Source organism: Vipera berus (genome assembly GCF_964194415.1).
Source record: "Vipera berus genome assembly, chromosome: 3".
NCBI lineage: Eukaryota > Metazoa > Chordata > Lepidosauria > Squamata > Viperidae > Vipera > Vipera berus.
The window spans coordinates 38,249,807-38,277,545 of NC_138204.1; the positions used below are offsets into that span (position 1 = coordinate 38,249,807).

The 27,739-nt window shown below is 37.7% G+C and overlaps 1 protein-coding gene and 1 long non-coding RNA gene across 4 annotated transcripts in view; one reads left to right on the forward strand and one right to left on the reverse strand.

Moving 5' to 3' along the window:
* The window catches only part of MAGI3 (membrane associated guanylate kinase, WW and PDZ domain containing 3), a 115,567-nt gene extending 112,018 nt beyond the window's left edge, over positions 1 to 3,549 (reverse strand). For all 3 annotated transcript variants that reach the window (XM_081323921.1, XM_081323920.1, XM_081323922.1), the window contains exon 1: positions 2,939 to 3,549. In XM_081323921.1, coding sequence (XP_081180047.1) covers positions 2,939 to 3,266 — 328 coding nt within the window. In that variant the 5' untranslated portion in view covers positions 3,267 to 3,549. The remainder of the gene's footprint in view (positions 1 to 2,938) is intronic.
* The window catches only part of LOC308665747, a 57,618-nt gene continuing 32,608 nt past the window's right edge, over positions 2,730 to 27,739 (forward strand). The window contains exons 1-3 of the long non-coding RNA XR_014025949.1: positions 2,730 to 3,002; positions 5,776 to 5,923; positions 6,162 to 6,307. This is a non-coding gene — a long non-coding RNA (uncharacterized lncRNA). The remainder of the gene's footprint in view (positions 3,003 to 5,775; positions 5,924 to 6,161; positions 6,308 to 27,739) is intronic.

The window sequence follows — 27,739 nt, forward strand, 5'->3', positions numbered from 1 at the left end:
GGGGGGGACATTTTTATACTAGAGAACTCATTAGGAACTGGATTAAATATAAAATACCCAATATAATGTTATTATGCAAATGTATCATATGTCATCATATAAATACGTTATTGGTACTGTAATTCCAAAAAAATAGATATAGAAAATATGCAAAAACTGACAACTGAAACTATCAGGTAGTCAAAGCAATTATTCTATGAAAAAGGAGAAAAACAAATGGGAACATTATGGAAGTGTAAACAGTTACATAAGGTATGGAAAAAGTGATCAGAGAAAATCTTCTCCCTTCCTAAGAATAGCAGAACCAAAGACTGATTGTAGTAGCCAACTGAAGCTGAGCACTCAAATATCTTATATAAATAAAATATATATTCACACCACACATAATTAAATTCTGGATTTCATTTCCACAAATGTGACACTGCAATTTTAATGAATCAACAAGAACAAGGCAATTAAAAGCTATTGGTCATGATGAGTGTAATATGCTACTTTAAAAAATAAGAACACTATACTATTAAATGCATTGAACATAGTCTTTTTTTTACAGTGTAACTATGTCATACTGGTTGGAAGAAAATGAAAATTATTAGTTTCATAAATTGTTCTGCATTAAAATTATGTTCTCAATTTCATTACAAGTAACTGTAATTGTGCATTCACTATTGTAATCCCCAAAATAATAATCACATGTCAATCTGAAGACTTATAAATACAAGTAAAGCAAAATGCTTAATTTTACAAGCTATTAGTACATCATAAGTAAAAGTCTAATTTTTGTTTCCATCTCAGAAGAAATAGAAGCAGTAGCTGAGTAGTTACATTGTGTAAAACATTAAAATTAAACAGAGAATTTAGCTTGCTGCCCTAAAGACACAACTATACTTTATGTACTCAATATAGGTTTTTATTTTAGATATTCTTAGCTTTTGTTAATTACCCCGTATCAATATAAAAAGATTTGCAACTTATACCGAAAATTTAAAAAATATAAGGCAAAAAAATTAGACATTATCTTATAATGCAAAATAATTTTATAACACAGAATAATGTTCATATAAAAGCTGCTAGGTCAAAATACTGTTTAGTATTTGTTTCAGGTCAATAGATCATTTTTATTCTGAAAAAAATGTTTATATAGATTACAACAGTTTGTTTAGTTTAATTTGATTTATACTGTTTTCTAGAGCGAGAAGGAATGTTAAAATAAAATTACAGTTAGCAACACATCCATGATAAAAGGTTAACCTAAAATTTAAGAAGATTGATTTTGCCTGAAATTTAAAACAAATACATCCATTAACAATGATAATTTATTCTTCAATTGACCATGAAATGAAGAATCACTGAGTTTTTCTCTGGTATTTGTTACTGTTCTGCAGATGTGCAAATTTTATCCAAAGAAACAGTGAATTCCAATAATAAGTAAGCAACCTAAATGACCTTAATAACTGTCATGTTCAATCACTATCCCCAAGGATAGTTTTAATATTATGTTTTAATAAACCCTGGTATTCTGAAAACTTCATTTTCATAACCTACACAAACAACCAGATTTGCTAAGAATTCACCAGATTATGAAAACAGCAGGGAAGGTTAAAACAGAAGGTTAATCACAAGTTATTACCTCACAGATTTAAAAAAAAATCAGCTCAACAAAACAAGAAATCAGAAGTGAGGTTATGAGCCATGTAATATTAATCTATTTTACTGAAAAGGGCTGCAGGGTCTACACCACAGATGCAGCATGCAAAAACCTGTTTGTTCAAGCATGAAGTTGAGTTACAACTGTTCCCTTCCCCCTTCTCCCTAGCACTGAGAATACCTGGAAAAGACACTTTAAAAAAAGATACATTACCATGCAAAAGTAATTGTTTTTTTCTTATCAATTCTGGAGGAATTAAAAAAAAAACCTAACTACAACTAATCAGAAAAGACAGCATTAGCATCTCAAATATTAACTATTTGTTTCAGCAGAAAGCTTTCACGGTTAAATATTTTTGATTAACTATACTGCCAAAAGCCAATATTCTACACAGGATAATTAAACCATTAAAGGGGGAAAAGAAGCCACTAGGTTGATGATGACACCTAAGGTTGTATAGCCAAACATTAATGGAGCAAACCACATAAAAAGCTATTAAGGTCCTTGGCTACCACAAAGCCTAACAACCACTCTAGGTTTAAAGCAGTTCTTGTAAATGGAAAGACTTCAATAATCACACCAGCACTGGAGCGGAAGATAGATACTGGAGTAAACAGGAAGGGCCAGGTCTGTTCAGGGAAGGGATTTAGCAGATGTACCAGAAGGGGTGACAGTGTCTGGGTCAGATTTACCTTAACGGGAAAACAATAGGTGGGAGAGAGGTGTAAAAAGGACAAGGAATATAAATGAGACAGACAACCCAGAAAAATCGGGCAGGAGCGTTGCTGGAAGTAAGGAAGAAAGGTGGCACATTGTAGAGTGATGAATGCCCTGAAGGATAAAAGATACGGCAGAAAGATAGGATAGGTTAGTCTTCAGAGAAATACAAAATTTGCAAAAGCTACATCCTGCAGCAGGGAGGTGAGAGAAGCGGTAGAAAGGGAAGGAATGATAAAAGAGAAAACGTTACCCTGTTGGCAAATAGCAAGGGTGGGGGAAGACTCTGGGTGGTGCTAAGGGTGGCTAGGAGTGCTCTGGGCGGAGAAGAAGAGAGTAGTCGCGATCAAGAAGAACGAGAGGAGGACTGGAAAACATGGACAGTTAAGACCGGGAAAGACCCACAATGGAGGTGGGGGGGGGGAAGAGAAGCAGGTGCGCGGGGTGGAGCCGCGGGCGGTGACTTCGGGACTGGCTCCCACCCCTTTCGCAGAGAAAGAAAAGGGGTGAAAAAGAATCGGCCCCCCACCCACCCACACACACACTTCCGACGACCATTCGCTCGGACGCACTAACCTGGTCGCACCGTCTTGAGGCGCACCGGCTCCCTGAAGTGGCGGATGACGGCTAAGGTGTCGCGGTGAGTGAGGCCGCTCACCGGGGTCCCGTTTACCTCCAGCAGTACATCCCCGGGGCCAGGGGGCTTCCCTGAAAGCAAAACAGACCCGGCTCCGCCGCCGGAGTCGGCCGCCGTCAGCAGGCGGCCCCCGAGGTAAGGGAATTCTCCCCGTTCGGCGCCGCCCCGCAGGAGGTCGGGGTCTGGGCCGGAGCCGCTCCCCCAGGACACGGAGCACTCCTGCACCTTGCTGAGCCAGTGGCGCTTCCTCCGCAGCGTCTTAGACATGAGGCCGCACCATGGGCGCCCCTCCGCGCGCGCGCCACCCTGTTCCTCCGCCGCCGCCGCCGCCGAGCTCGCCTTACGGACGGTTGGCCGAGCGGCCAACCAGACGTCCGCGCGCGCACCCTCCCACCTTCTTCTACCACCGCCGGCCGCGACTGCCTCCCAACTGGCGCCCTCAACGCGGCGATAAGGACACGCCCCCTTGCCTTCATTGGCAACACCTCTTTTTTTCCCCTGGCGTTGTGTTTAAGCCCCGCCCGGCAGTTCACGGGCGGGGCTAAATGGAGTGACGACCAAAAAAAAAACCAAAAAAAACAACAACACAGAACTTTCAGGACTGGGACTTTGTTAGGACGTAGAACAGGGGTCTTCAAACTTGGCCCTTTTATGACTTGGGGACTTCAACTCCCAGAATTCCTCAGCCAGCTTTGCTGGCTGAGGAATTCTGGGAGTTGAAGTCCCCAAGTCATAAAAGGGCCAAGTTTGAAGACCCCCTGACGTAGAACTTCTAAGCGAGCGAAGCACAGAACAACGCTATAACTGCTCCTTTGACTGCTCCACCCAACACAGTTTTATTCAACATGCATCCTGCAGGGCCCTCCTCATGCCCTTGACGCTGCACTGTCCGCCTCCTTCCGCGCGCCATAAAGCTTAATCCCTTTGGCCCGGAGAGCGAGAGAGCGGGCCGCAGGGAGGCACCGGTCGTTCCTTGTGGCTGCCTTTAACACCACGTGTCCGCGCGCGCGCTCCCTCCCTCCCTCCCTCCCTCTGGCCAGCGAAGATTGTACCCACAAAGAAAATGGAGGTACAGGGAGAGAGAGTGCACTTTTAGTGCCCCAAAGCCGGGCACCAAGTCGTGCAGCTCGTCCTCTGCAGTGCCCGGAGATAGCGGGTGAGCAAATGGAGGCTATTCATCATTCGCCTTCGCCTGCAAGCTCTTCTGAAGAACAAGCCTCCCCCTCGGCAGTCCATTCTCTCTGGACCGTTGTTTGAGCCCCGTTTCCAATCAGGCGAGCGGACCGCAGCGGCTGATTCTGTTATATTCTTCTCCCTCCTTCGGGCAAGGGAAGAGAAGAGATAAGAAGGAGGGGCCGCTGTTCTGCTAGCCTTAGTGCCAATAGCTGGCTCAGAGCCGCTGCGCTAGCACAACCTTTTCCAAGTAGTACTCTTCTTGTGTTGTACTACAACTCTCTTGAATTCCCTGGACCAGGCCCGGGGTTTAGGATATGTAGTAAATGTATCTAGTTGAAGGCGGAAATCTCAGCAGGACAGCCGACTTCCATCCTTTGAGCTGCTTTGTAAAAACAAAAACCCTACTCTCCTTGTATTCTTATAAACACATTGGAATTTACTTAATGTAAAGAATAGGCTAGGTCAGGGGTAGGCAACGTCGGCTCTTTTATGACTCATGGACTTCAACTCCCAGAATTCCTGAGCCAGCTTGGCTGGCTCAGGAATTCTGGGAGTTGAAGTCCATGAGTCATAAAAGAGCCGAGGTTGCCTACCCCTGGGCTAGGTCAAACCTAGTGCCTGCATTCTGCATAGCTTTTTTGTAGCTGACTTTTCCATAAAGGAAAGTGCTCAGAGTCACTGGGAATGTAACAGAATATAAATTCAATACATTTCTGTTGTTATTATTATAGAGCAGTGCCCCAGTAGCACGATTTATATCAATTGATGTTCAGAGGCATAGTGATGTCTGATTCTCGATATATTGTATAGCCATCAATAGAGCAAATGGAGCACCAGAAAGCATTCTGTGGTTGGGTATCTTTGTCACCCTCTTTTCAAGCAGTTATGAAAAAGTACAGCTGCATTTCAAGGTTCATCATTGAATCTGCTCAGTGATGTGCGTGAATTAGAATGCTGAACGACTCAGGAGATCCAGGTTCTAATCTATATAATCTCTTATCTCTGCCTCATAGGGTGATAGTTTTTGGAAAAAGTGGAAGAGGAATTGCTATGTATATCACTTTGAATCCTAAAGAAAAGCAATATAAGGCAATTCAAAAAGAAAAAAACTTTATATATGTTACAAATCAAAATATGTATTTTATCCAAAGTATCCATGTATAGAAGTGACATTAAGGAAAAAAATGCTCACAATTATTCTTTATTAAATCTTTCCCACTAAGAACAAGAAAAATAATGTTAAATATTAGTTATGATACCTGTTTTTTAAAAAGAAATGCAGATACTAACTACTATGATATGTGCTTTTCTTAATATTATTTAGTCTGTAATAACGTGCTATGAATTGTAGCTTCCGTTTTCTTTATATTTCTGCTCATTAATTTGTACATATTTATAATCCACTTTATATCCATTAACTAGTGAAAATACATGTACGTATTCCTGATTCTTTAAAAAACAAATTAATCATTGTATAAGTAGAGAGAGTTTGGTCTAAATGTGCTGCACAATCACTACTTCAATATTTATTTTGTGAAATTGCCACTCTTTCAGTGTTTTGCATTATACACTGTAGTTTGATACTTCCATCCTCCATTAGATCCTGCAGAAGAGGCATGCTCCAGGTCCTGTCTGTTAGGAAACACCATCTGATGGGGCCCAGGAAGAGAGCCTTTTGGAACAACTCCTTTCCCATCAGGAATCAGATTGGCCCCATACCTATTGACTTTTCATAAAGCCCTAAAGAGGTGGGTTTGGCACTAGGTTTGGGGATCTGTGTGGGTTGTAGAGCAGTATTATATTTATTTTTTTATACTTCGGCTGCATATTGTATGATATGGTTTTTATATAGTTTTGCATATATGATTTTATATTACTTTGTTTCATATTTTTGTTGTTATAAGCCACCCAGAACCATATATTAGAAATGGGTGACTATAAAAATTGAAATGATAAATCAATAAATTTTGAAATTCTTTATTATAGAGTTACGAATATCCAAGATACATATTCTTGGATGTTCATATTCCTTAGAACATATTCCCTATCCAGAAGAGTGAAGTTATATCAGTACTCCTATCATTACCAAGTGGAAGCTTACAGAAAGTGATGAGAATATCTACAGGATTATGGTAAGCACAGAAGAAGAATTTGTAAAAGTTCTAACCATACTATGCCAGCAGATTTGTAGAACGACACAGTGAGCAGCAGATTAAAATAGATCAGTGTATATTCTAATACCAGAGAAAAGAAACAAAACAAAGCATGCAAGCTATTGTACCATATCTTTAATTTTGCATGGTAGCAAGATAATGCTTAAGAATATCCATCAGGAATTAGAGCCCTACATGAAAAGGCAGATGGCAAATGTTCAAACTGGCTTGAGAAAAGACTTAAGAAACAATATACATTATTGGATACCTTGATATCTATCAAGGATTATTGGATCCCTGATAGACTTCTATAAGGTGGGGTGGAAAAAAGGATGACCAGCAATAAAATGGATGCACTCAATAATAGCAGAGATGGGTGCACTGTGGAAGACAAAAAGTAGGTTTTCTGGAGAAAATCTATGACTCAGAGGCAACATTGATGGTATATCAAAGTTTCTATTCAAACTTTGCCTTTTTCCCTTTATTAAATTTATAACTATATCAAATCATGATTGGGAGAATGGGCATCTTTGTTTAGTACCTATTTTTATAAAAATACTGAGCAAGTACGCTCACACAGGGAAGGCCTCCTCAGGGTATCGTCGGCTAGACAATGTCGGCTGGCGAACCCCAGGGGAAGGGCCTTCTCTGTGGGAGCGCCAGTCCTATGGAATCAGCTCCCCCCTGAGCTTCAGATGGCCCAAGATCTCCGGTCCTTTCGCCGCGGCCTCAAAACCCTCCTTTTCCACCTGGCTGACCTGGACTGACAGGCATTTTAATTATGTTTACAATTTTTAATTTATTTTTAATTTTTAATTTTAATTTATTGCACAGATGACTTTAATTTTAACTTTATCTTAATTTCTGTTATATGTTATTGTTGTTAGCCGCCCTGAGTCCTTCGGGAGATAGGGCGGGATATAAGTCCCATTAATAAATAAATAAATAAATAAATAAAGTCATTAACTTATTAACTCTAATAATGGTGCTAATACTTTAATATAACTTTCAAATCATTCTACAGATTTGATATTCAAATTCATGTATTCTAAAGTGGAAAATAGGAATGGCCAACACTGATTGTCAAATGCCTTTGTTGCATCTAATGATAATACAGATAGCCCTCGAGCTATGGCCATAATGGAGCCTGTCCACTATGGTCGCAAATGATGACAACCTTTAAGAGAGACAGTCTCACTCTTCCCCACTGCCTTTAGAGGAGCCTTAGCTGGGTATTAAAAACAGTCAGACAAACTGCAAAAAGCTTTCCAAGGACTCAGCTTCTGCCTCGTCCATTTGCTGCATGTCTTGTGTTCTAGCCGGCTGAATTTCAGCTGATCTTCAATTCCTTCAACCCCCTCAATCATCTTCTCAAGCTGAAAAATATTTTCCTTCCTTCCTTCCTTCCTTCCTTCCTTCCTTCCTTCCTTCCTTCCTTCCTTCCTTCCTTCCTTCCTTCCTTCCTTCCTTCCTTCCTTCCTTCCTTCCTGTATTTAGCCTGTCAGTCACTCATCACAGTAAGTAACTTACAGATTTTGTCACTCTCATCCAGGCATACAGTAAATTTAGTAAATGAGGTTTTTAAAAGGGATACAGATTGAAGGGCAGAGGTGGAGAGTTTAGTTTCAGCACCTAATTTGGGGGGGGGAATACAAATCTGTCCCCCTCCCCACCCTTTTCTTTGTTTTCTTTTTTGAAGAAATGTGAGTTTCTGGGGGAAGGAGGGAATAAAGCAGGGAAAGGATTTCAGACGTTCCTCCTGAAGCTGCTGCCTGTACATGCAGGAGGCTGGCTTTCCCAAAGCCTAGCAAGATCCAGGAGATGTCCTCCTAGTGGCCAGCTGATTGGAACAGAAAGCTCCAAAATCAGCGACCATTTCTGCAAGGAATTATCAGAGTGCTGAAAATGGTGCTGCTTCCAGGAAGCATGTGGAGCAGGCCCAAATGCTGTGGTGTCCTGGCGGGGCAGGATAGGGGGAGAGCTAGATCAGGGTGGAGGGATGCTGCAACACCCTACTAGGTCATAAGGGTGAATTACCATGGGGATGCTGCAGCTGCCTTAACTTTGAAATAGAGTCATGTGTATCTTTTGGGGGGAATTTATTGTATTTCCAAATGGTTAGTAAATGATCTATCATATGTCAAAAACTACCTGTACATGGCTTTCTTTGTGGCAGTTGGTAAATGAAAGCTGCATTGTTAAGTGAGCCAATTGTTCACTATGAGGCAGTTTTGCCAAAAACCAGAAGTAAATGTTGGTTTTCAGCAAAAACATAAAACATGGTCATGTGACCACAGGATGCTGGAAATGGCCATAAATGTTATGTGGGTAGGTCCGCTGTAATTTCAAACAGTAAGTAAGCAATTGCTTGTGATTCATGAACTGTCTTGTATTGATCATTGCTTTTCTTGATTTTTATCCAGATTACGATAAAGACAATGCAACTTATCTTTAATAAAACCTGTTTCATAAATGTATTTGGGAAGAATATTAGCCTTCCTGCTTCTTAATATGCTTTATCTTATTTTATTGTTTTGTATTTTGATCAGTGTTATATGAGTTGATAAGATCAAAGGCTTTATCTGCAAAAGTCTATATGTTAGGGAAATTCAGTGGTTTCATCTTATAATTTAACTTTCTAATGTTTCAAATTTTGTTGATTTTGTGAGTTGGAAGGTACATAAAAGAAGGTAGCATTCTTCAACTGGGGATTGGAAACTTTGTTTTTGACCTTTAACTCTGATTTCAGCTTGGAACATGTCAACACAAATATGCATACTGCCTATTGCTTTAAACTATGTAGTCCATCCTGCCATTCACCTATTTGGGTTTTCTCCACATTTAAAAATAAAAAAAGAATAACAACCCTTTTTTTTAGCTTAATAAGTCTGCTTAGGTAATGCTTTTAATAGTTTCCTTATATATTTTGTGTTTTGATTTTAAAAAAAATCCTTTCACTGCATACTTAACATTCATCTTTCCAGAATTATAAAAAAATCCCTGCACAAATAAAAATTAACTTTGTTATAACAGGAGAGTGCAATTACTGTTGTTTGCATATGTAAATGGGTGTGTCAAAATAGCTCAAATACTTACATTCTTTTCTGGGACTAAAAACAGGAAGAGCAGGTAGTGTTACTGATTCCAAAAGAGGTATCTTCTCTGCAATAACAAAACAATTGTTTCAGTTCTACTAACTGGCTCTTGAAATTCATATCCCAATAAAATTGCCAATATCAGCTTTGAACCTTGAGCCCTTTTTACCATTGAAAATTAAACGGATTTAGAAAATGTCTAATTTCTTTTTATTTTAAACATGGCAATAAAATCCTATCCAGATTAACCAGTATATAAGTCTTTCTGTACTCAAAGCTGTCCTGAAGTTTACTTGTCCAGTGTCTCTTTTTTCCATCTTATATAAAACAGGTATAACAAGGAAGTCATTATGGTGATTTTTATTTTAATTGAGAATAAAATCATTTTCTAAGAGCTGCTTGAAAAGAGGAAATTTATTTAAAATTGTCATGAGCACCTAGGAAAATATTAAGTGAGTGTTGTATCATGTGGTACAATTGCATCAAATACAGAAACTGTGTGATTTGAATCTGCCTTGTTTATATTGAAGGCAAGTTTGACTGCATTCTGGCCATTTAGAGTAGATTTGGCGGTCTGCCAACAGATGTAAAAATAACTCACAAAATACATACTTCCTTTACGCTTTCACGATAAAAGTGAGAAAACTGAACATGTTCTTATAGTAAATATCTCAAGACATTAGGGATGCACTGTCAAGTCATTTTAATCTGTAAAAGTTATATTTTATTCTGAAATGGTAATATAAATGCAGATCAACAGATACTGCTTATTTATAGCAATTTCTCTGATCTACTGTATATAGTACTAAAACTCTTGGGCCTGCTGTTTGGAATCTTCAGTTGGATGAAACAGTTCCTCATAAAACAACAATTACTGAACCAAGGTACATCAGAGAGACTAAATTACAGAATGCTGTGATCCATTACTCCTGTGGGAATGGAATTTGGGGAAATTGTGGCCACTCCTGTGCCACTGCAGTGCTGTTATTTCAGTGCTGCTGTGTTCAGCCATGGCCATGTGATTCCCATTTCCAATGCTCCCTGGCAGCCTCCCATAAATAAGTGAAGAAGCCAGAAGGGAAAATTGCAAGTTGTTCAGTTAAGTTTCTCCCACCTATGCAATCTTCCCAGAGTCTCTGTGCTCCAACCCACTTGCATACCCCACATATCCTTTCCAACCCAGCCCACAACCCCATATGCCCTGCCCAATCTACCCGGCATCTCTTATGCACACACACCCCCACACACACACACCTTCCTGATTTGTTTAGCATCCCCACACACACTTGCTTATTCATGCTGTTCCTCTTTCACATCCCCATGCACTTTTCCCAACTGATACCAAACTCTGTTACGTTCTCCCTGACCAGGTGGCAATTTATGCACCCATGTACACTAGGATAATGGTGATCACCAAACAATAAAGTAAGGGAAGAAAACTAAAAAAAACTTCTTAAAAAAACAAGAAAAAATGGCTAATATGTTTAAAATTATGGATTTTTGTCCAATCTTTTCTTAAAAACAGTTTTTAAACAGTTGAGTTTAAGAAAGACTAAAGTAGATACAATAGTTAATTTTTCCTTCCTTCCATGTTTTCTGAATAGAGATTGCTGAAGATTCTTTTCTTATAACTTCAGATGAATAAAGTACCTAAAAGGACTTCATGTATATGTAGATAGTTGAAATACAAGGGCAATTCGGAAATAAACCTCGGTTTGGTTATCAATGACAGACACAGATACAGAATTTTTATTATGCACATTAGAAAACTACAACATTACATTACTTTTTGACATAATCGCCATTCAAATTGAGGCACTTGTCATAACGTCTTACAAGGTTTGAAAATCCTTAATAGTAGTCGTTCAGTGCCAAATCTGGGCTATGTGTGTGTGGGTGGGGGGGTGATCAAAATCATCCCAACAGAACTGCTTCAAAAGTTCTTGGGTGCGTTTAGTGGTGTGCGGGCGAGCATTATCATGAACCAACACCACACCAGTGGTGCCATAGAAAATCCTGCCAAATGTGAAGATGCCAAAGGAGTACTGCTAGTGAAGTTCATGGAGCGTGGTTTGACCATCAGTTCAGAAGTCTACTTTGAAACGTTACTAAAACTCAAATGAGCCATCCATAACAAACATTGGGGCATGCTGACTTCCGGTGTGGTGTTGGTAAACTATAGTGTTCGTCCGCACACTGCTAGTACCCAATAACTTGAAGCAGTTCCATTGGGATGTTTTTGATCACACACACACACACACACACACACACAAGCCGAGATTTGGCACTAAGCGACTACAACTAAGGAATTTCAAACCTTGTCAGACATTATAACAAGTGCCTCAATTTGAATGGCGATTATGCAAAAAGTAATGTAATGTAGTTTTCTAATGTGTATAATAAAAGTTCTATATATGCAAGTGTCTGTCATTGATAATAGAGGTTTATTTCCGAATTGCCCTCATACATTCAGTAGATACTTAGAATACCTCAGAAAATAAGTAAATATTTGAAGCATAAAGATTTTAATACTATGTTTTATTACTGTACTACCTAAATTTATAAGTTTCCTTTATTTATGAAAAGCAATCATTTTTTGATAAAGATAAGTTCATAGACTAGAATCCACCATAGAGATTTGTTCCAGGTTCTTTATATTTGTGGGTCATTAGCAAAGAATTATCTTTCACTTCTCTTAATTTTCTTGCACTAGTTGCAGAATGATACTTTTTAGTGGATTAATTCTTGAAATATGCCTCATTTGATAAGCTTCTAACAAAATTTGTGAAGACTTTTGACAACATTGTGAAAAATTCCTTAAGACAAAATTTATGCTTCAAGATTCTTATAATTAATTCTCTGATTCTTGATGTTCAATAGTTTTCAAAAATCATAGGTGTCTACAGTATATAGACAGCAGTCACCATATCAGCTCAAATACTATTGTAATGACAAATATCTTTGCAACACACTCCAGTATTCTGTAGTTTATACATGCTATTGTAAAATAACCCCATCTCCATTTATTTATTTATTTATTTATTTAAATTTATATACCGCCCTATTCCCGTAGGACTCAGGGCGGTTTACAGGGAAAATTAAAAGTTAAAATACATCACATACAATTAAAATCAATTAAAACTAAGATTAAATTAATCCCTGAACTTAACTAAAACCCCATTAATTAAATAATTAAAACCCCTCAGTCTGGGCCAGACAGCTCAAAAACCCCAGTTTTCAAGTCCCTACGAAATGAGCAAAGGTCGGGGGCGGTCCTAAGCTCCGTGGGAAGCTGGTTCCAAAGGGCCGGCGCGCCCACAGAGAACGCCCTTCCCCTGGGAATAACCCGCTGGCATTCCTTAACCGGCGGTACCCTAAGAAGGCCCTCCCTGTGGGAGTGCACAGGACGATGGGAAGTTGATGCCGGCAGCAGGTGTTCCCTTAGATAATCCGGACCCAAGCCATTTAGAGCTTTATAGGTCATTACCAGCACCTTGAATCTCACCCGGAGGGCAACCGGAAGCCAATGCAGCTCACGGAGAAGAGGTGTTACACGGGAGTATCGGGAAACTCCCATAACAACTCGCGCAGCTGCATTCTGCACCAGCTGAAGCCTCCGAGTGGTTCTCAAGGGCAGCCCCATGTAGAGAGCGTTGCAGTAGTCTAGCCGGGAGGTCACAAGCGCATGGGTGACTGTGCGTAGGGCATCTTGGTCCAGATAGGGCTGCAACTGGCGCACCAGACGAAGCTGGGCAAAAGCCCCCCTGGTCACGGCTCCTATATGATCTTCAAAATTGAGTCGTGAATCCAAGAGGACACCCAAGTTGCGAGCCCTATCGACGGGGGGTAACACCTCACCCCCCATCATTAGTGGTGGAACAACCTGGTTTATTCGAGATGCCGATATACACAGCCACTCAGTCTTGGCAGGATTGAGTCGAAGCCTGTTTCTCCCCATCCAAACCCGGACCGCTTCCAGGCAACGGGACATCACGTCGAGTGCATCACTGGGTTGGTTCGGGGTGGAAAGAAAAAGTTGGGTATCATCAGCGTACTGATGATACCCCACCCCGAAACCACGAACCATTGCATATGTTTTATTGGATTGGTTTTATTGTTTTATTGGATCTTCTTTGCTTGCTCACTGATTTTTCCTCAAAAGCATGTAATGATGATGATGATGATGATGATGATGATGATGATGGAAGGGATCTTGTAGGTCATCTAGTCCAACCTGCTGCTCAAGCAGGAAACCCATTTCAGACAAACAGCTGTCTAGTCTCTTCTTAAAAACTTCCAATGTTGGAGCATTCACAGCTTCTGGAGGCAGGTTGTTCCACTGATTAATTGTTCTAACTGTCAGGAAATTTCTCCTTAGTTCTAGGTTGCTTCTCTCTTTGGTTAGTTTCCATCCATTGCTTCTTGCCTTGCCTTCAAGTGCTTTGGAGAACAGCTTGACTCCCTCTTCTTGTGGCAACCCCTGAAATACACACAAACACACACACACACACACACACACACACACACAGACATACACACATTACAATAAATTGTGGTTTTATTTAATGATGTGATTCTTTAAGGGTCCTAAATAAGTAACAGTCAATTAATTACAACTTGTAACAATTGTCTATATATTCTTTATTTAAAATATTCCTCAAAAAGTAATGCTTTTCCCATATAATGTAAAAAGAATATTATTCTCCTTCCCATGTTGTTCATTCCTTAACATTCAGAAACATCATACTGAAGAAGGTAATAGTGATGTTTATTTCTGTGAGGAATAATAGGTCTTATACTGCACCTAGATATTTCACTGCACCTAGACATTTCAGATGAATTCAAATAATATTAATTGAACCAAAAAATGAAAATCTTTTGGATTTGTTTAAACAAGTGGTTCAAATTTATGTGGTCACTAAGCGTTGACACTGACCTGGAGGCACAAATCAAACAAGTTGTTCTACAATAATCTTAGCAATCAACAGAAAAAATATCAGCATGCTTTTCTTTTTCACATCATAACAGTAATTTGTATTTTCTCTACCTTTCTTCCACTGAAACAAGATTAATGCCATAATCCACAATTTTGGTCTACAGAGAATTCTTGTTAGATGGCTATCCTATATCTTATTCAGGAGAAAACTTCATTGAATATAGTAAATCTGCTGTTTGGGAATAAACTAGCTTATTGGAAACAGTATTTCTAAAGCTTGAAAAATTAGTGACTTTTCTTAACAGTTCTGAATATTTTATAGACTTGCTGTTGATTTGAAACTTTTAATTTCTCAATAAATTGAATCTGAATAGTATCAGAAGGAAATTTGAACATAATTTCTGTGACTCATAGTTACCTTCCAGTGAGACTGGCATATCTGATCTAGATATCTATGATCAAAATAAACAACTTGACAGATAAATGAAGCAAAAACAGAACTAGAGGGTCTCAAGTTAACATAACTGGATACAGTACCTTAAAAGACAATGTAAACAAGTGGGCAGGCATCTGATGATTCTGGTCTCAGGTTCTCCTTTGATTATAGAAAAAAAATCTCTGCCAATTTTAACAAAAGTGTAGCTTTTCTGTATCCTTCTAAAAATAGTAATTGAGGAGGTCATCATAAAACGATAAATTGCTGGATGCTCCCTATAAATGCTAAGGACATTTATAAGATTCTATTTAAATTCCACACACACCCCAACCCCAAATCCAGCACAAAAAATACTGAAAATCCTAGTAATTATTTGCTTCCCATCTTATCTGCTTCTAACAGGCAATAATGAAGCCCTCAGGATTTCTGCAAGAACAAATAAAATCCTCATGTCTTTTGGACACTCGCCATATGCAGTCTCAGGACATTAGAAATAAGACAACAAGCTCCTGGCTTAAAGAAAGCCTATAGTGTAGTCTAAAAATTGAATGAGTCAAAGTGCATCTTCCCTCTGACATACACAATCATATGAACAGCTTTTTATAGACCAAATCTGCTAGATAGGATTATCAAAAGAAAGGACACTCATATATTTTGTATCCTTAATTAACTGGCCATGCTGGCAGGGAAATCTGGGAATTTGAGACCCAATAGATTTGTAAGCATAATTCAATGGGAAATTCTTATGAAGTGATTGGGGTAGTTTGACTTGAAATATTAATGGAAGTTATAGCCAAAGAAGTGTCATTTCTAAATCTTTGATACTTTAGTATACAATACCCTTCAGGCAAAATTGTATAGAGTAGGGCATCAGATCAAACTCTATCTCCTATATACTCATAGAAGCTCTAATGACAGAAAAAGGTTGTGGCCAAAGACCAGAGAAGCAATTAGCTCAAGTTTAATTTATTGGCACTTTGCTGATAAAAAGAAAGTATAATACTGCATAGGGGGGAAAAAACATAAGTACATGAATAGAAATGAAGTCTTTAACAGAAGATGGTATGATCTCATCCATTTTTGAATTTGTAAACTGAACTCTGCATTGTTTTAGTCTTCTCACTTGAAATCTCATTCAGATTTTTTATTTTTTTAATAATTCAATACCAACTCTGTGTCTTATGTTACATAGTTTTCATAGTCTTCCTAACAAATTTCTTTTTCATAATGAGATGAAGGATACCACATACCAGGTTGCTGAGAAAGAAGCATAATATACTTTCTCTGTTGCAGTTTCTTATTAAGAAAATCGCCGTGGTGTGTAAAAGAGTGGTAGTTATTATAAGTGGGACAGTCTTTTGGTAAAAAAATCATATCATTGAAAGTGGGAGATCTAGGATATCAGAATGAGTGTTTAGCAGAGATGCTTCAGATGGCTGTCTAATCGTTGCTTGAAAATCTTTAGAAAGGCAGAATCATCTACCCATCTATGCAATTCATTTTATCTGTCTAAGCAAAATGTAACTTTTTTAAAACTTAGAATTGTCTGGAGCAACAGAAAAAAGCATGATATTTGAACTTATTGTATACGGAACCTATTTTAAAATCTTCCTTAAGACAAAATACTTTTCCAATGAGTGCATGATGCATCAACGGGTTTGTTTGTTTTGTAAATAACAGAATTTTACTATTATCTTCTTTCAGGGTTAATTTTTTTAGCTTCCTATAAGATTTCCTGTTTATATTCCCTCTAAGTAGTAATCTTGCTTAGCTGTTTTGAGAAAGGCAGGTAGGTTCTCTTCCCTGCTATGTCTAAAATACTGAGGAGTTGAGCTTGGCCTGAGAGAAACTTTACACTTTACCATTTGGGCTGTTATGCTCTGAACCTATTGTTAATTATCTATAGCCCTTTGGAAATGTGACATCTATCATTGGATATCAAAGCGACATACTGTCAATGTTACATGATCATACCAACCTTAATGGATGTTTCAGGCTTTGAAAACTTGGACATTAAAAAAGTGCATGGAAGCTATGCTATGAAAGTGTATCAATTCTATGTTACATTTTTCTTTTCTCTCTCTCTCTTTTTGCTCTTTATCCCCTCTTTATTATCATCATTAAAATACCCATTTCATTTGTGTCACTTCTTTCATATTTTGTAAGAATTATTTCTGGCTATTTACGTTGTTACGTCTCTGCTAGACTGATATTGTTCTTTAACTTACCCAAGACAAGTATAAGTGGGTGGGTTACATAACTAAGTATTACAGGTGGAAACAACCCAGGAAGTAATCTGTTTTTTCATGGGCCCTGGCACACACTGTATTCAGAGGATCATAATGATTAAATATGCATGAATGTCTTATCTTGCCAGCTTATGAATATTGACAGCCTATGGTATGCCACCTTTACAGAAGCATTTTCCCTTTTTTAATTCTTAAAGCTTTTCTGAACTCTAGTGTGAATATGTGCTGTTCAACAATTTCATGTCATAATTCATGTTTCAACACGTTAACATTTGTACAGTATGTACAGTAGTAGTAACTTAGATCTTTTCCTGCTATTAAATTACAATCTTTCACTATATCAATGCAATGCATTTCATTTTTCTCTCTACAACACGTGATGCATTTATTTTATCGAGCTGAAGAAGCTTCTTGGATGAGAAGCGAAACGTCTTCAAAGAAAAACAAGAAAGTCCAGTTGCCTTGTGAAAAAGCACTTTGGGGCTAGCTGTAAGTTCAAGATTTTTTAAAGACCTTTTAATAAAAATTTTTGTTATTAATTAAGATAAGTAATAATTTGCTGACATAATGATCCAGATGGATAATGTTCATGATCAGGTTATTTGGGGGAGTGCAGTGAAGACAGGGTCTTTACATTTCTCTTTATGCTTTTGCTAGCACATAGTTTATCTATCCAGAGTTATTGCCTGGGCTCCTATTATAACACCTTGCAGATACTAACTTGTACATGGGAATGTCTTTGAGTCCATTAGATTCTATTGTCAATCACATTTTATATGTATAGTTTGGATTTTTTTAAAAAAAAGTTTAATAGGTAGTAAGTATGATTCAAAAAGTAAGTTTTTCATTGCAATAAGGCTTCTCAGTCCTACATTATTTCTAGAGACCTTCTCAGGAAATAAAAAAAAATAGAAGAGTTGGAAAAAAATTAAAAAAGAGCTAAGCTCAGATGATAGAGTTGGGTAGTTGAAAGTGTGGTAGGGAATAATTTGAACAGTTTGTCTCATTTATTTTGTGGTTATCTACATCCAACACAGTGTCATTAGAGCATCTATAATTTGTTCTTAAAATTTAACATAGTCCATCTGCCCCCCAGCCCCCCAATTAGGGAGCACTTGATTTAAGAACCACAGCTGGATAGCTCTGCCAAACATAAGCCAAAAACAAACAGATACATTATGATTTAGGTATACAGGTAAATCTAGACTTTCTTTCTGTAGTGAAAAAAATGTTGATAAGCTTTTACTCCATATAAAATCCTGAACTGTAGCACAAAGAGTCAACAGTTGGGATATCCCTTTTCAAAATAGTAACAAAGAAGCAACATGTTAGTCCTTGCATGATAACTTTAATATTTGATAACTCTGATTGCAGTCTTAAAGGCTTGGTGACGATATTAAAGTATGATAACTAAGGTCCTGTCACTAATAATGGATGCCAAAATACTAAAAATCACAGGTCTTGCTAAGTTTTTCTTGCATAGATACGGTAATATGCTAAATAGGTATGTTTTCCAGCTTCTAATAATTATTTCTTAAAATCCTCTTTGCCAGCCTTTCTCTAATGTTGACCTATTCCCTGTCAGTATCTACCTGAAGCTGTTTTGCATTTTAAATATTTCAACCATGTCAGAGGTTTTACATCTTTAATGGGATTTAAGATGTCTTTAGCAGGCTTGTCAGGTTTCATTGTCATATTCTGAGGGATTAGGGACAAATCATTGGATTTTTTTTGGGGGGGATAAATATGTTCTTTTTCCCAAGAGCTCTAACTCCAATGGTCTGTTCCATTTCTATAATGTCTCTTTCATTCCTCAGATTCGCACTGATTGTCAAATATAAGCTATGCTGCAGGTATCACAAAAAGATGCAAGTAATATTTGACATATTATTACATTGCAATTTGCAGGGTAATTTCAGACAGAATTTGTTTTTCACAATAGTACTATGCAGGTCTGCCTGATATAAATTACAGCCAGAAAGCACATCACATGCTCAGTACTGGGGTTCTAGCCAAGACAATGAAACGAACTGAATATTAACCCAGAAGTTACTCTTCAGATGATAAATAGATATAACTGTGGATAAGTGGATAAGTGGAACTTGGAAATATTTCATGTGTGTGCACACACATGCAGGCACACACTAACACACACACATCAGATGTGTCTTTACAATCCAATAACGTTTCGGGGAGTTCCTTGTTTATAAACCAGAAATATGCCTTGCCCCATCTTCTTCACAAAGAAAAGAGTCAGAACATCATGTGATATTTATTTTTTAAAGTTAGAATAGCAATTTTAAAAAACACAGTAATTTTAGCTTACAATTCTCAATATCACTGGCCATTGACCATGCTGTCTGGAACTAATAAGAAATGTACTCCAGAACATCTGGAAAGGCAAGTCTGCTGAATTGGTAGTAAAGGTAAAGGTAAAGGTTCCCCCGCACATGTGTGCTAGTCGTTTCCGACTCTAGGGGCCGGTGCTCATCTCCGTTTCAAAGCCGAAGAGCCAGCGCTTGTCCAAGGACATCTCCGTGGTCATGTGGCCGGCATGACTAGACGCCAAAGGCGCACGGAACGCTGTTACCTTCCCACTGTAGTGGTCCCTATTTTTCTACTTGCATTTTATGTGCTTTCGAACTGCTAGGTTGGCAGAAGCTGGGACGAGTAACAGGCGCTCACTCTGTTACGCGGCACTCGGGATTCGACCCGCCAAACTGCCGACCTTCTGATCGACAAGCTCAGCGTCCTAACCCACTGAGCCACCACGTCCCTGAATTGGTAGTAATAAGCATATTATTATCCCAAAGATATCAAAACCAGTTTATACAATTTACTTAGTGTTAAAATTGTTTATTATCCTCTTAATGGTGAATACAGTCCTCTCTTCACAGAATCAGAGAGGTATAATGTACACTATCATTATAAAATAAAACTTTAACTAAAATACACAAAAGCCACAAAATATATCACCTAAAGAAACAGTAAAACAAATATTAATAATCTTCAAATGATCTATTTTCCAATTAATCAGTAAAAGCAGATATAATAATCCAGGTGCAATTTAAAAAAACAAGAAGAGAAGTGGGGCTGAAGAAAAAGAGAAGGATATTTGCAATGGCAATTGTATGATACAGTTAAATCCTACACATTGTTATCATCATTTACATCTTACTACGTTCTTCAATATATACTCCATTCTTATGCTAAGAAGAGTATTCAAAGCAGCTAGTATAAATTGTAGTAATCTAAAACAAATTAATATTAAAATTAATTAACATTTATATCTGATAAAAGAGTTGTAACTTTTTTTTACCAAGTGTAATTCTTAAAGAAGTGTGTGCCATGTCCTGGGAGCAATCCAGGATAAATCTATTTTTATGTGTGTCAGACAGAGAGACCTCTGACAACAGGGATATCTTCAGATGGGCCTATTTTGTAGATCTGAAATGCTGAGAACTTTCTTAGTGAAGGAAGCATTTTTCCTTAGAAAATCAGTTTCCAAGTGATGGAGCCATTTAAAGATCAACATTTCAAAATGTTCCACTTTAAGTTAGTAACAAGTGCAAAGCTTTCAGAGCAAACTTCATGAAATCACCGTATCTTGTACTAATTACCAAAGTAATTTCCACGTTTTACATAAACTGCAGCTTCTAGATATTTTCTTAGGTTTCATACAGAGCATATTGCAAAAGTCAAGACAAGACATAATGAAGTTGGTGATCATAACTGCCAAATCCAGCAAATTCAGGAAGAGTGGCAGCTAGTGATTTAGGTGTAATTAAGGGGAAAAAGTTCCTTTCTGTATTCCCTAGATATGAAACCAGTAACAGTGGAGAATCAAAGAAGATTCCTAGACTATGGACCTACTTTTTCAGGGGCAGAGCAACCTTGTCTAATCCAAAAAAGAAATCCTGAACCCAATTTTCTACACTAATAGTATCTCCATATTGTCTGAAATTAATTTCAGCTTGTTTTCTTTCATCCAGCCCACTACTGACTTTGGCAACATTCAGCCCTGCTAAGCCCTTTTATCCCTGATAAGACCACACTTGGAATATTGCATCCAGTTTTGGACACCACAATTCAAAAAAGATGTTGAGACTGTAGAAAGAGTGCAGAGAAGAGCAACAAAGATGATTAGGGAACTGGAAGCTAAATCATATGAAAAATGATTGTAGGAATTGGGTGTGTCTAGTCTAACAAAAAGAAGGACTGACATGATAGCAGTATTCCAATATCTAAGGGGCTGCCACAAAGAAGAGGGGTGTCGACCTATTCTTCAAAGCACCTGAAGACAGGACAATGAATGGAAACTAATCAAGGAGAGATCCAATGTAGAACTAAGCAGAAATTTCCTGAAAGTTAGAACAATTAATCAGTGAAATGACTTGCCTCCAGAAGTTGTAGGTGCTCCAACACTAGAGGTTTTTAGGAAGAGATTGGACAACCATTTGCTTCCTGCTTGAGCAGGGGGTTGGATTAGAAGACCTCCAAGGTTCCCTCAATCTTATTATTCTGTTAACATTATCAATTTCTTCTCTGGTAGGGGAAGGTAAGGAATTAATAAAGGTAGATATTATTAATATCATCCTATTCCAAAACTCGGGTTGACCTCCAAAGTTATCTTTTAGTTTCTTGTAAAGGTTGAACAATATAAGATGGATCATTCTGGAACAAATGAAGTTTGGACTCAAAAAGAATCCCCATTCCATCTTTCACTATATTTGATAGAAAGGGAGCCCAATCCATATTCTTTATCTTTTTGGTTGTTTCCACAGTAATTCATTGTCTTTAAAGTATTATCAAATATATTTGGTTTATATTTATGCTAGTATCAAAGTGGTACAAATTTTAATAGTTGCTCAGCTTTTGAAAAGAACAATTCCAACTGGTAGAGGATTAGCACCAGAGGAATAAAGAAAAGGTATGTTTCTAATTTGGCAATCAGTTTTTTTTATTGCCACAAATTGATAGCCTTGCAAGAAAAGCAAACCAAGACAAGGGCATGGAATGGAGTTGAGATAACAGATGGAGTAAAAAAACATCAATTAACTATTTAATTTTATTAAGATAAAGAGTTTTATATGTAATTAATTGTTAATTTGAATAGTTGTATATAGGATTATGAAGGTTTTATTCATTCATTTGTGTCTTGCTGATTCTATAGGCCAGGTCTCTTTTAGATCTTCTGATCTTGACTACTTCTTTGAATTCTTCCATATTCTGGCAGGTATCAGCTTTGATGGTGTGCAGCCACTATGTTTTTTGGCGGCCTGGTTTCCTTTTACCACTAACTCTTCCAAACATGATATGATATGGCCAAAATAAGTGAGACACAGTTTTTTGATTTTGTCATGTCTGGTGTTATGCCCTCCACTACTTGCTTGTTAGTCAGTTTTGCTGTCCAAGGAATATGCAGGAGCCTTCTCCAACACCACAGCTAAAACAAGTTGATTTTCTGTCTTGCATTTTTAAATTCCAACTTTGTACTCTTGTGTTTAAAAACATTCCACATTTTGAAATGGCAGGATTCTTTATTACATCATTTATTAGAATTTCCCCCTGAGTTATTATGTTTGAAAATATTTTCAAAGCTGCAGCCGGTGCCTGAACTCAAGAGCTGCTTGTTGCAGCAAAACAAATTCACTTGAAGGCAGTGTTTGTAAAACATTCCACCTCCAGAGTAGCTGTTCTACTGATTTCTCTGTCAAGGAATGAATACATGTTTGTCACAGTGCCCCTGATGTTGAAATGGAAAATTAAGGAGTGCAAGGGATGAAGAGATTGTTTATTAGATTTTTAGGCAATCTGAAGTAGATTAGCAAAAACAACCAGAATTTTTTTTTAAGGTGAATGGACCAGTTCAATTTTGGCATACGTAAGAAATTCCCAGGCTCTGAATTCTTTAATCGAAGAGCTGTCTATCTCTAGGTACTAAAAAAATGTTGTACTTGAAAGGAAATAAGGGTAATTCCTCTGTACTTCCCTACCGTATTATTTCCACATAAAGAAAGCAGTCTATAATGAAGAATCTCATCAGCCCATGGAGACTCTGCATGTAATTTGGAACATTTTTATCCAATCAAGTATCTCTATACAACCAGATTATCATGTTTTTCCAGATTTTCCAGATAGAGGTGAGATACGTTTTCTTGAGTTGAGCAGAACTAAAAACCATGGATAGGAAGAGGAGAAAAATAATGACAATGAATCATGTCCTCCATTGATGCAACAATATTGACAGATTCTACTTACCAAGGAAAATATATGGTGCAGAATGTTGCAAGTTCATCAAATGGTTGAAGAAGAAAAGGTAATGGAAAAATATCTGAAGGACAGTAAAGAAAATACATTGAAGCTACTATACTGTGGACACTTATTGGAAAGACTAAACTGGCCTACAAGAAAGGCCAAATGAAGAATAGAAAAGAGACATGGCAAGGCAAAATATGGCATGCCCAGTACACAACAAAAATAGCAGGCAAATCAGATTAAAACAAGATCTGGCAATGACTAAGAACAAGAAAGTTGAAGAAAGAGATCAAGAATTGAGATGACAGAGTCAGACAGTAAATTCTGCCTCTTGAAAGAAGCTGAAGAAATAGTGGACCACCTAGATAGCTTCTGCAAGAAGATCACATAGGCTGACTACAAACAACAGCATGACAAAGTAGCAACAAAGTTGCATTGGAAGATCTGCATAAAAGACCATTTGTCTGCAAGCAAGATCTAGTGGACCACAAAATGTACAAAATAATACAAAATGAAGAAGCTAAACTGCTGTAGGACTTCAGAATTCACACACACATAACATTCCAGACTTAACAGTTGTCAATAAGAAACACAAAAAAGTTTGGACAGTGGACAAACAATTTTGCTGAAGTCAGCAAAATTGAAGAGAATGCAGAAAATCACAACATGGAAAAAAACTACAAATAGAAGTAGAAAGACTATGGAAAAAGATACCAGTATTAATAGTAATAGCTGCCTTGGGTGCAATCTCAAAACATTTGGAGCACCACCTGAACACTATCAACACTGACAAAATCACCATCAGTCAATTGCAAAACATCAGAACAGCTTACATAATGTGACAATACATTTAACATCATCAAACAACATTTGCCTATCCCAGGTCTTTGGGAAAAACTCAATGGGGGATAAAAATGCCAAATCCAGCCTAAACATCTGGCTGACTGTGCAATATAACCATAATAATAATAATAATAATAATAATACCTAATTAAATCTAGCAGCTTTTGAACGTAGTGAGGAGGTGATTTTACTTCTAGCCAAGTGAAATGCAGGAACTAGCTTAGAAGAAAATTAAGCACAGCAGGCAAATCGGCAGTGTTTGAACAGACAGAAATAAAAGTCTGCTTTGAGTGGAGCAGGAAAAGTATCCAGAGAATGAGTTCACAATGGGTAAATGGAGAGTGGTATTGTCTGTTCCTGCCCTTCCAAGATGGTTGCTGGCAATCTGATAATGGGACAGTCTGGCAGAGGATAAGCCCTTAAACTCCATGGTAATTGATCTTATACATAACCCATTTAGAAAGATCAATATATTACTTCAGCTGCAAAGCACTCCAGTAACTTGGGACTAATCCCCATTTTATTGTAGAAAAATCTCATTTGTCTCATTCATTTTTCTAAAAAAGGAGAAAAAAAGGTAAATATTGTAACCATGTAATATGTCAGTAGGTCAAGCCCTGACTATAAAATATTTTTAAATATAAAAAGAGAAAAGTGATGCTACAGAGTTCAGCCTGAGCTGCACTATTGACTACAAAAATAACCTGCAGTTAGGCCCCCAGACTTACTGAAATGGAGGGATGCATTAAAAGAAGAAATGATGCTCTCTGTCTCCATTGCATACAAGCCCATTCCTCTGGGAGAGGGGAGTAAGTTTTCTTTGACTCAAGGTCATGTGACATGTCAAAAACCACTCTCCCAAAGGAAATGGAGAAAGGAGCTATTTTGGGAGGAAGGCAAAATGGTACCTCAGATAACTGCACCACTAAAACACCTATTAGCTCTTTAAATCTTCCCTAGCCACCATAAATGCACAAGTGAATTTCATTTTTTTTCCTCACAACTGTAACTCTGGCAAAGGGGAGTATCCATTGTTACAAGTGGAACACAGGTGTTATGTATCTGCATAACATGGGCCAAACTCTTTGCACCACTGTTCTACAGATTCTCTTTTACATTCTGATTCTAAACCATTGTTTTCGAACTTGGCAATTCAAGATGTGTAAACTTCAACTCTCAGCATTCCCTAGGCCAGGGGACTCAGGAATTCTGGGAGTTGAAGTCCATGAGTCATAAAAGAGCCGAGGTTGCCTATCCCTGCCCTAGGCAGCATGTTTTAAATTAACTCATCCTCTGTATCACTAGCATAGTGTGAAATCTGTCTGGGGAGATTTGCTTTACTTGCCCATCTCTTACTATACACCTTACAAAAGAACAAACTAGTTGAACACACTTATTGCTACTTTATAAACATCTAGGGTGAAACTGAAATCATCAACAATAATTTCATCATGTAATTTTATGAAAAATGGTACAAGAATAATTGATGCCAAGAGGAATTCTTAACAATTTTCTGTTATTTGGGATTTTAAAAATATTTTAAGCACAGTGATAAACCTTTTATACTAAACTATTAAAATGTGTTGTGTGAACTACAGGCAGAATAGTACGTTTCCACTTAACAGGTGGAAACAGATTAATTTGCACTTAATCTAAGAGCATTTACTAGCTATGTATTCACTTGGATATTATCAAAGCTGCATTGGAAGATTAATATTTGAATATGAAATCATCATTATCATCCATCATCATCAATATCAGTTGTGGGTGGTCCAACCCTGGAGGTTTTTAAGAAGAGACTGGATAACTATTTATCTGAAATGGTATAGGGTCTCTTGCTTGAGCAGAGTCTCCAAGGTCTCTTCCAATTCTGTTATTCTGTTGTCATCATGATCAATAACAACATCATCTAAAGGAAAATCAAAAAGAGATCATTCATATATCCACAGCTTGTTTTTTCTCATTAATTCTTTTTCTATACTGAGAATTGTACCCAACATCTTCTGCATGCCAAGCAAATGTTATACTACTAAATTTGACTTTGTTGGAGAATGTATGATTTGATCCCTTCTAGATTCTAAGGAACTATTTTACCATTTGAACTAATTATCTTCCAAAAATTAACTGGCTTGGGTAGGGTAAGTTCATGCTTCATTTGCTAATGGATTTATTAAAATGCATATATATGCCCAGCCAGCTCTGATTTTTCTGGAACCTTGTTGGTTATTAAATGACTTGAGAAGTAAAATTTTCTTTCTTCTTATCTCTGAGCAGCTAGAAGATTCAGTAAACTATGGTTGCCATAGAGATATTGCATCATCACCAAGAATATAGTCAAGTGCCCAGGAAATGGCCTTTTGGGACATGTCCTTCACTGCAAGAAACATTCAAACCTTGCAGCAAACATGTTCTTAAATACAGAGTGTGGAGTGCAATCCTTGGGATCTCTTCCAGCCTATTCTAATGCAGATGATCACAGGAACATAGTGAGGAGTTTGTTAGTTAAATTATTAATGTGTATTGATGCAGCCTATTAAATAATTAGAAAATGAAAGCTTTGCTTATTTTCAAGGTTATTGTCAGAAGATGTTATTACTCAGTTTGCAGTGAACAGTCTAAGCAAGACCTTTATGTCATCTCAGCAAGCCCAGTATGTTATAGCTTTCGGTCAGGGTTGAATGGGAAGTTTAGCACTTGGACTTTGCAGAGACACTGCTAGTCAGATTTGGCAAATAGATTTGTCAAGCATATTTTTTGTCAAGCATTCCTTGTATCCCAGATATTTTGAAGATTTCAACAGGCAACAAGGGAAAAATATCCATTTCAGCTCTTCCATCTCTCATTTCCTCCTCACTGTTTCTTAAGTCAGTGTAATTCTTCTCTTCAGTGTTTTTATCCACTGAAGCCATAGCTATATTGCGCTTCATCTCTTTTTACTGTACCTCACCAGATGTTTTGCCTGTATATTTATATCAGCTTTGTAAAGGTTCAATTTGAATATAGAGTTGAACTGAGTTTTAGTCAAATTCAGAGCAAGCCCAATGAATTGATTTGGAGCTAAATGAATAATTACTAATTTAAATCCCACTGATAACAATAATCTGCTCTGGACTCCTACATAATGCAGTAAATCATAATGTTGAGTTATTTGCTTTTAGTCTTAGTATGATCTATGAAAACTAGCTACAATTTTTGTATATTGTACTGTATGGTTTAACATATTGTGCAAACAAAGGTTATTCGGAAAAACATGGCTCAATTCAATTTATGAACAACTCAATCTGAATTCAATGCAGATACTATAAGTCTGTGGTGGTGAACCTATGGCATGCGTGCCACAGGTGGCACACAGAGCCCTCTCTGTGGGCACGCACGCCGTCACCCTAGTCCTAGGCCTTCAGCTGGGTTTTATAAAACCTTTTTGCTTTAGGCCTCTGCCACCATGTGCAAAAAAAAAGTTCAATCAATCAATCAATTTCAACTTCTCGCAGGAAAAAAAAAGATCTTGCAAAGTTGGAATTGATTGAACTTTTTAGTCCCACCCAGTCTGCTGTTACCACCGCAGCCATGCCCACCCAATGGTCTATGCCCACC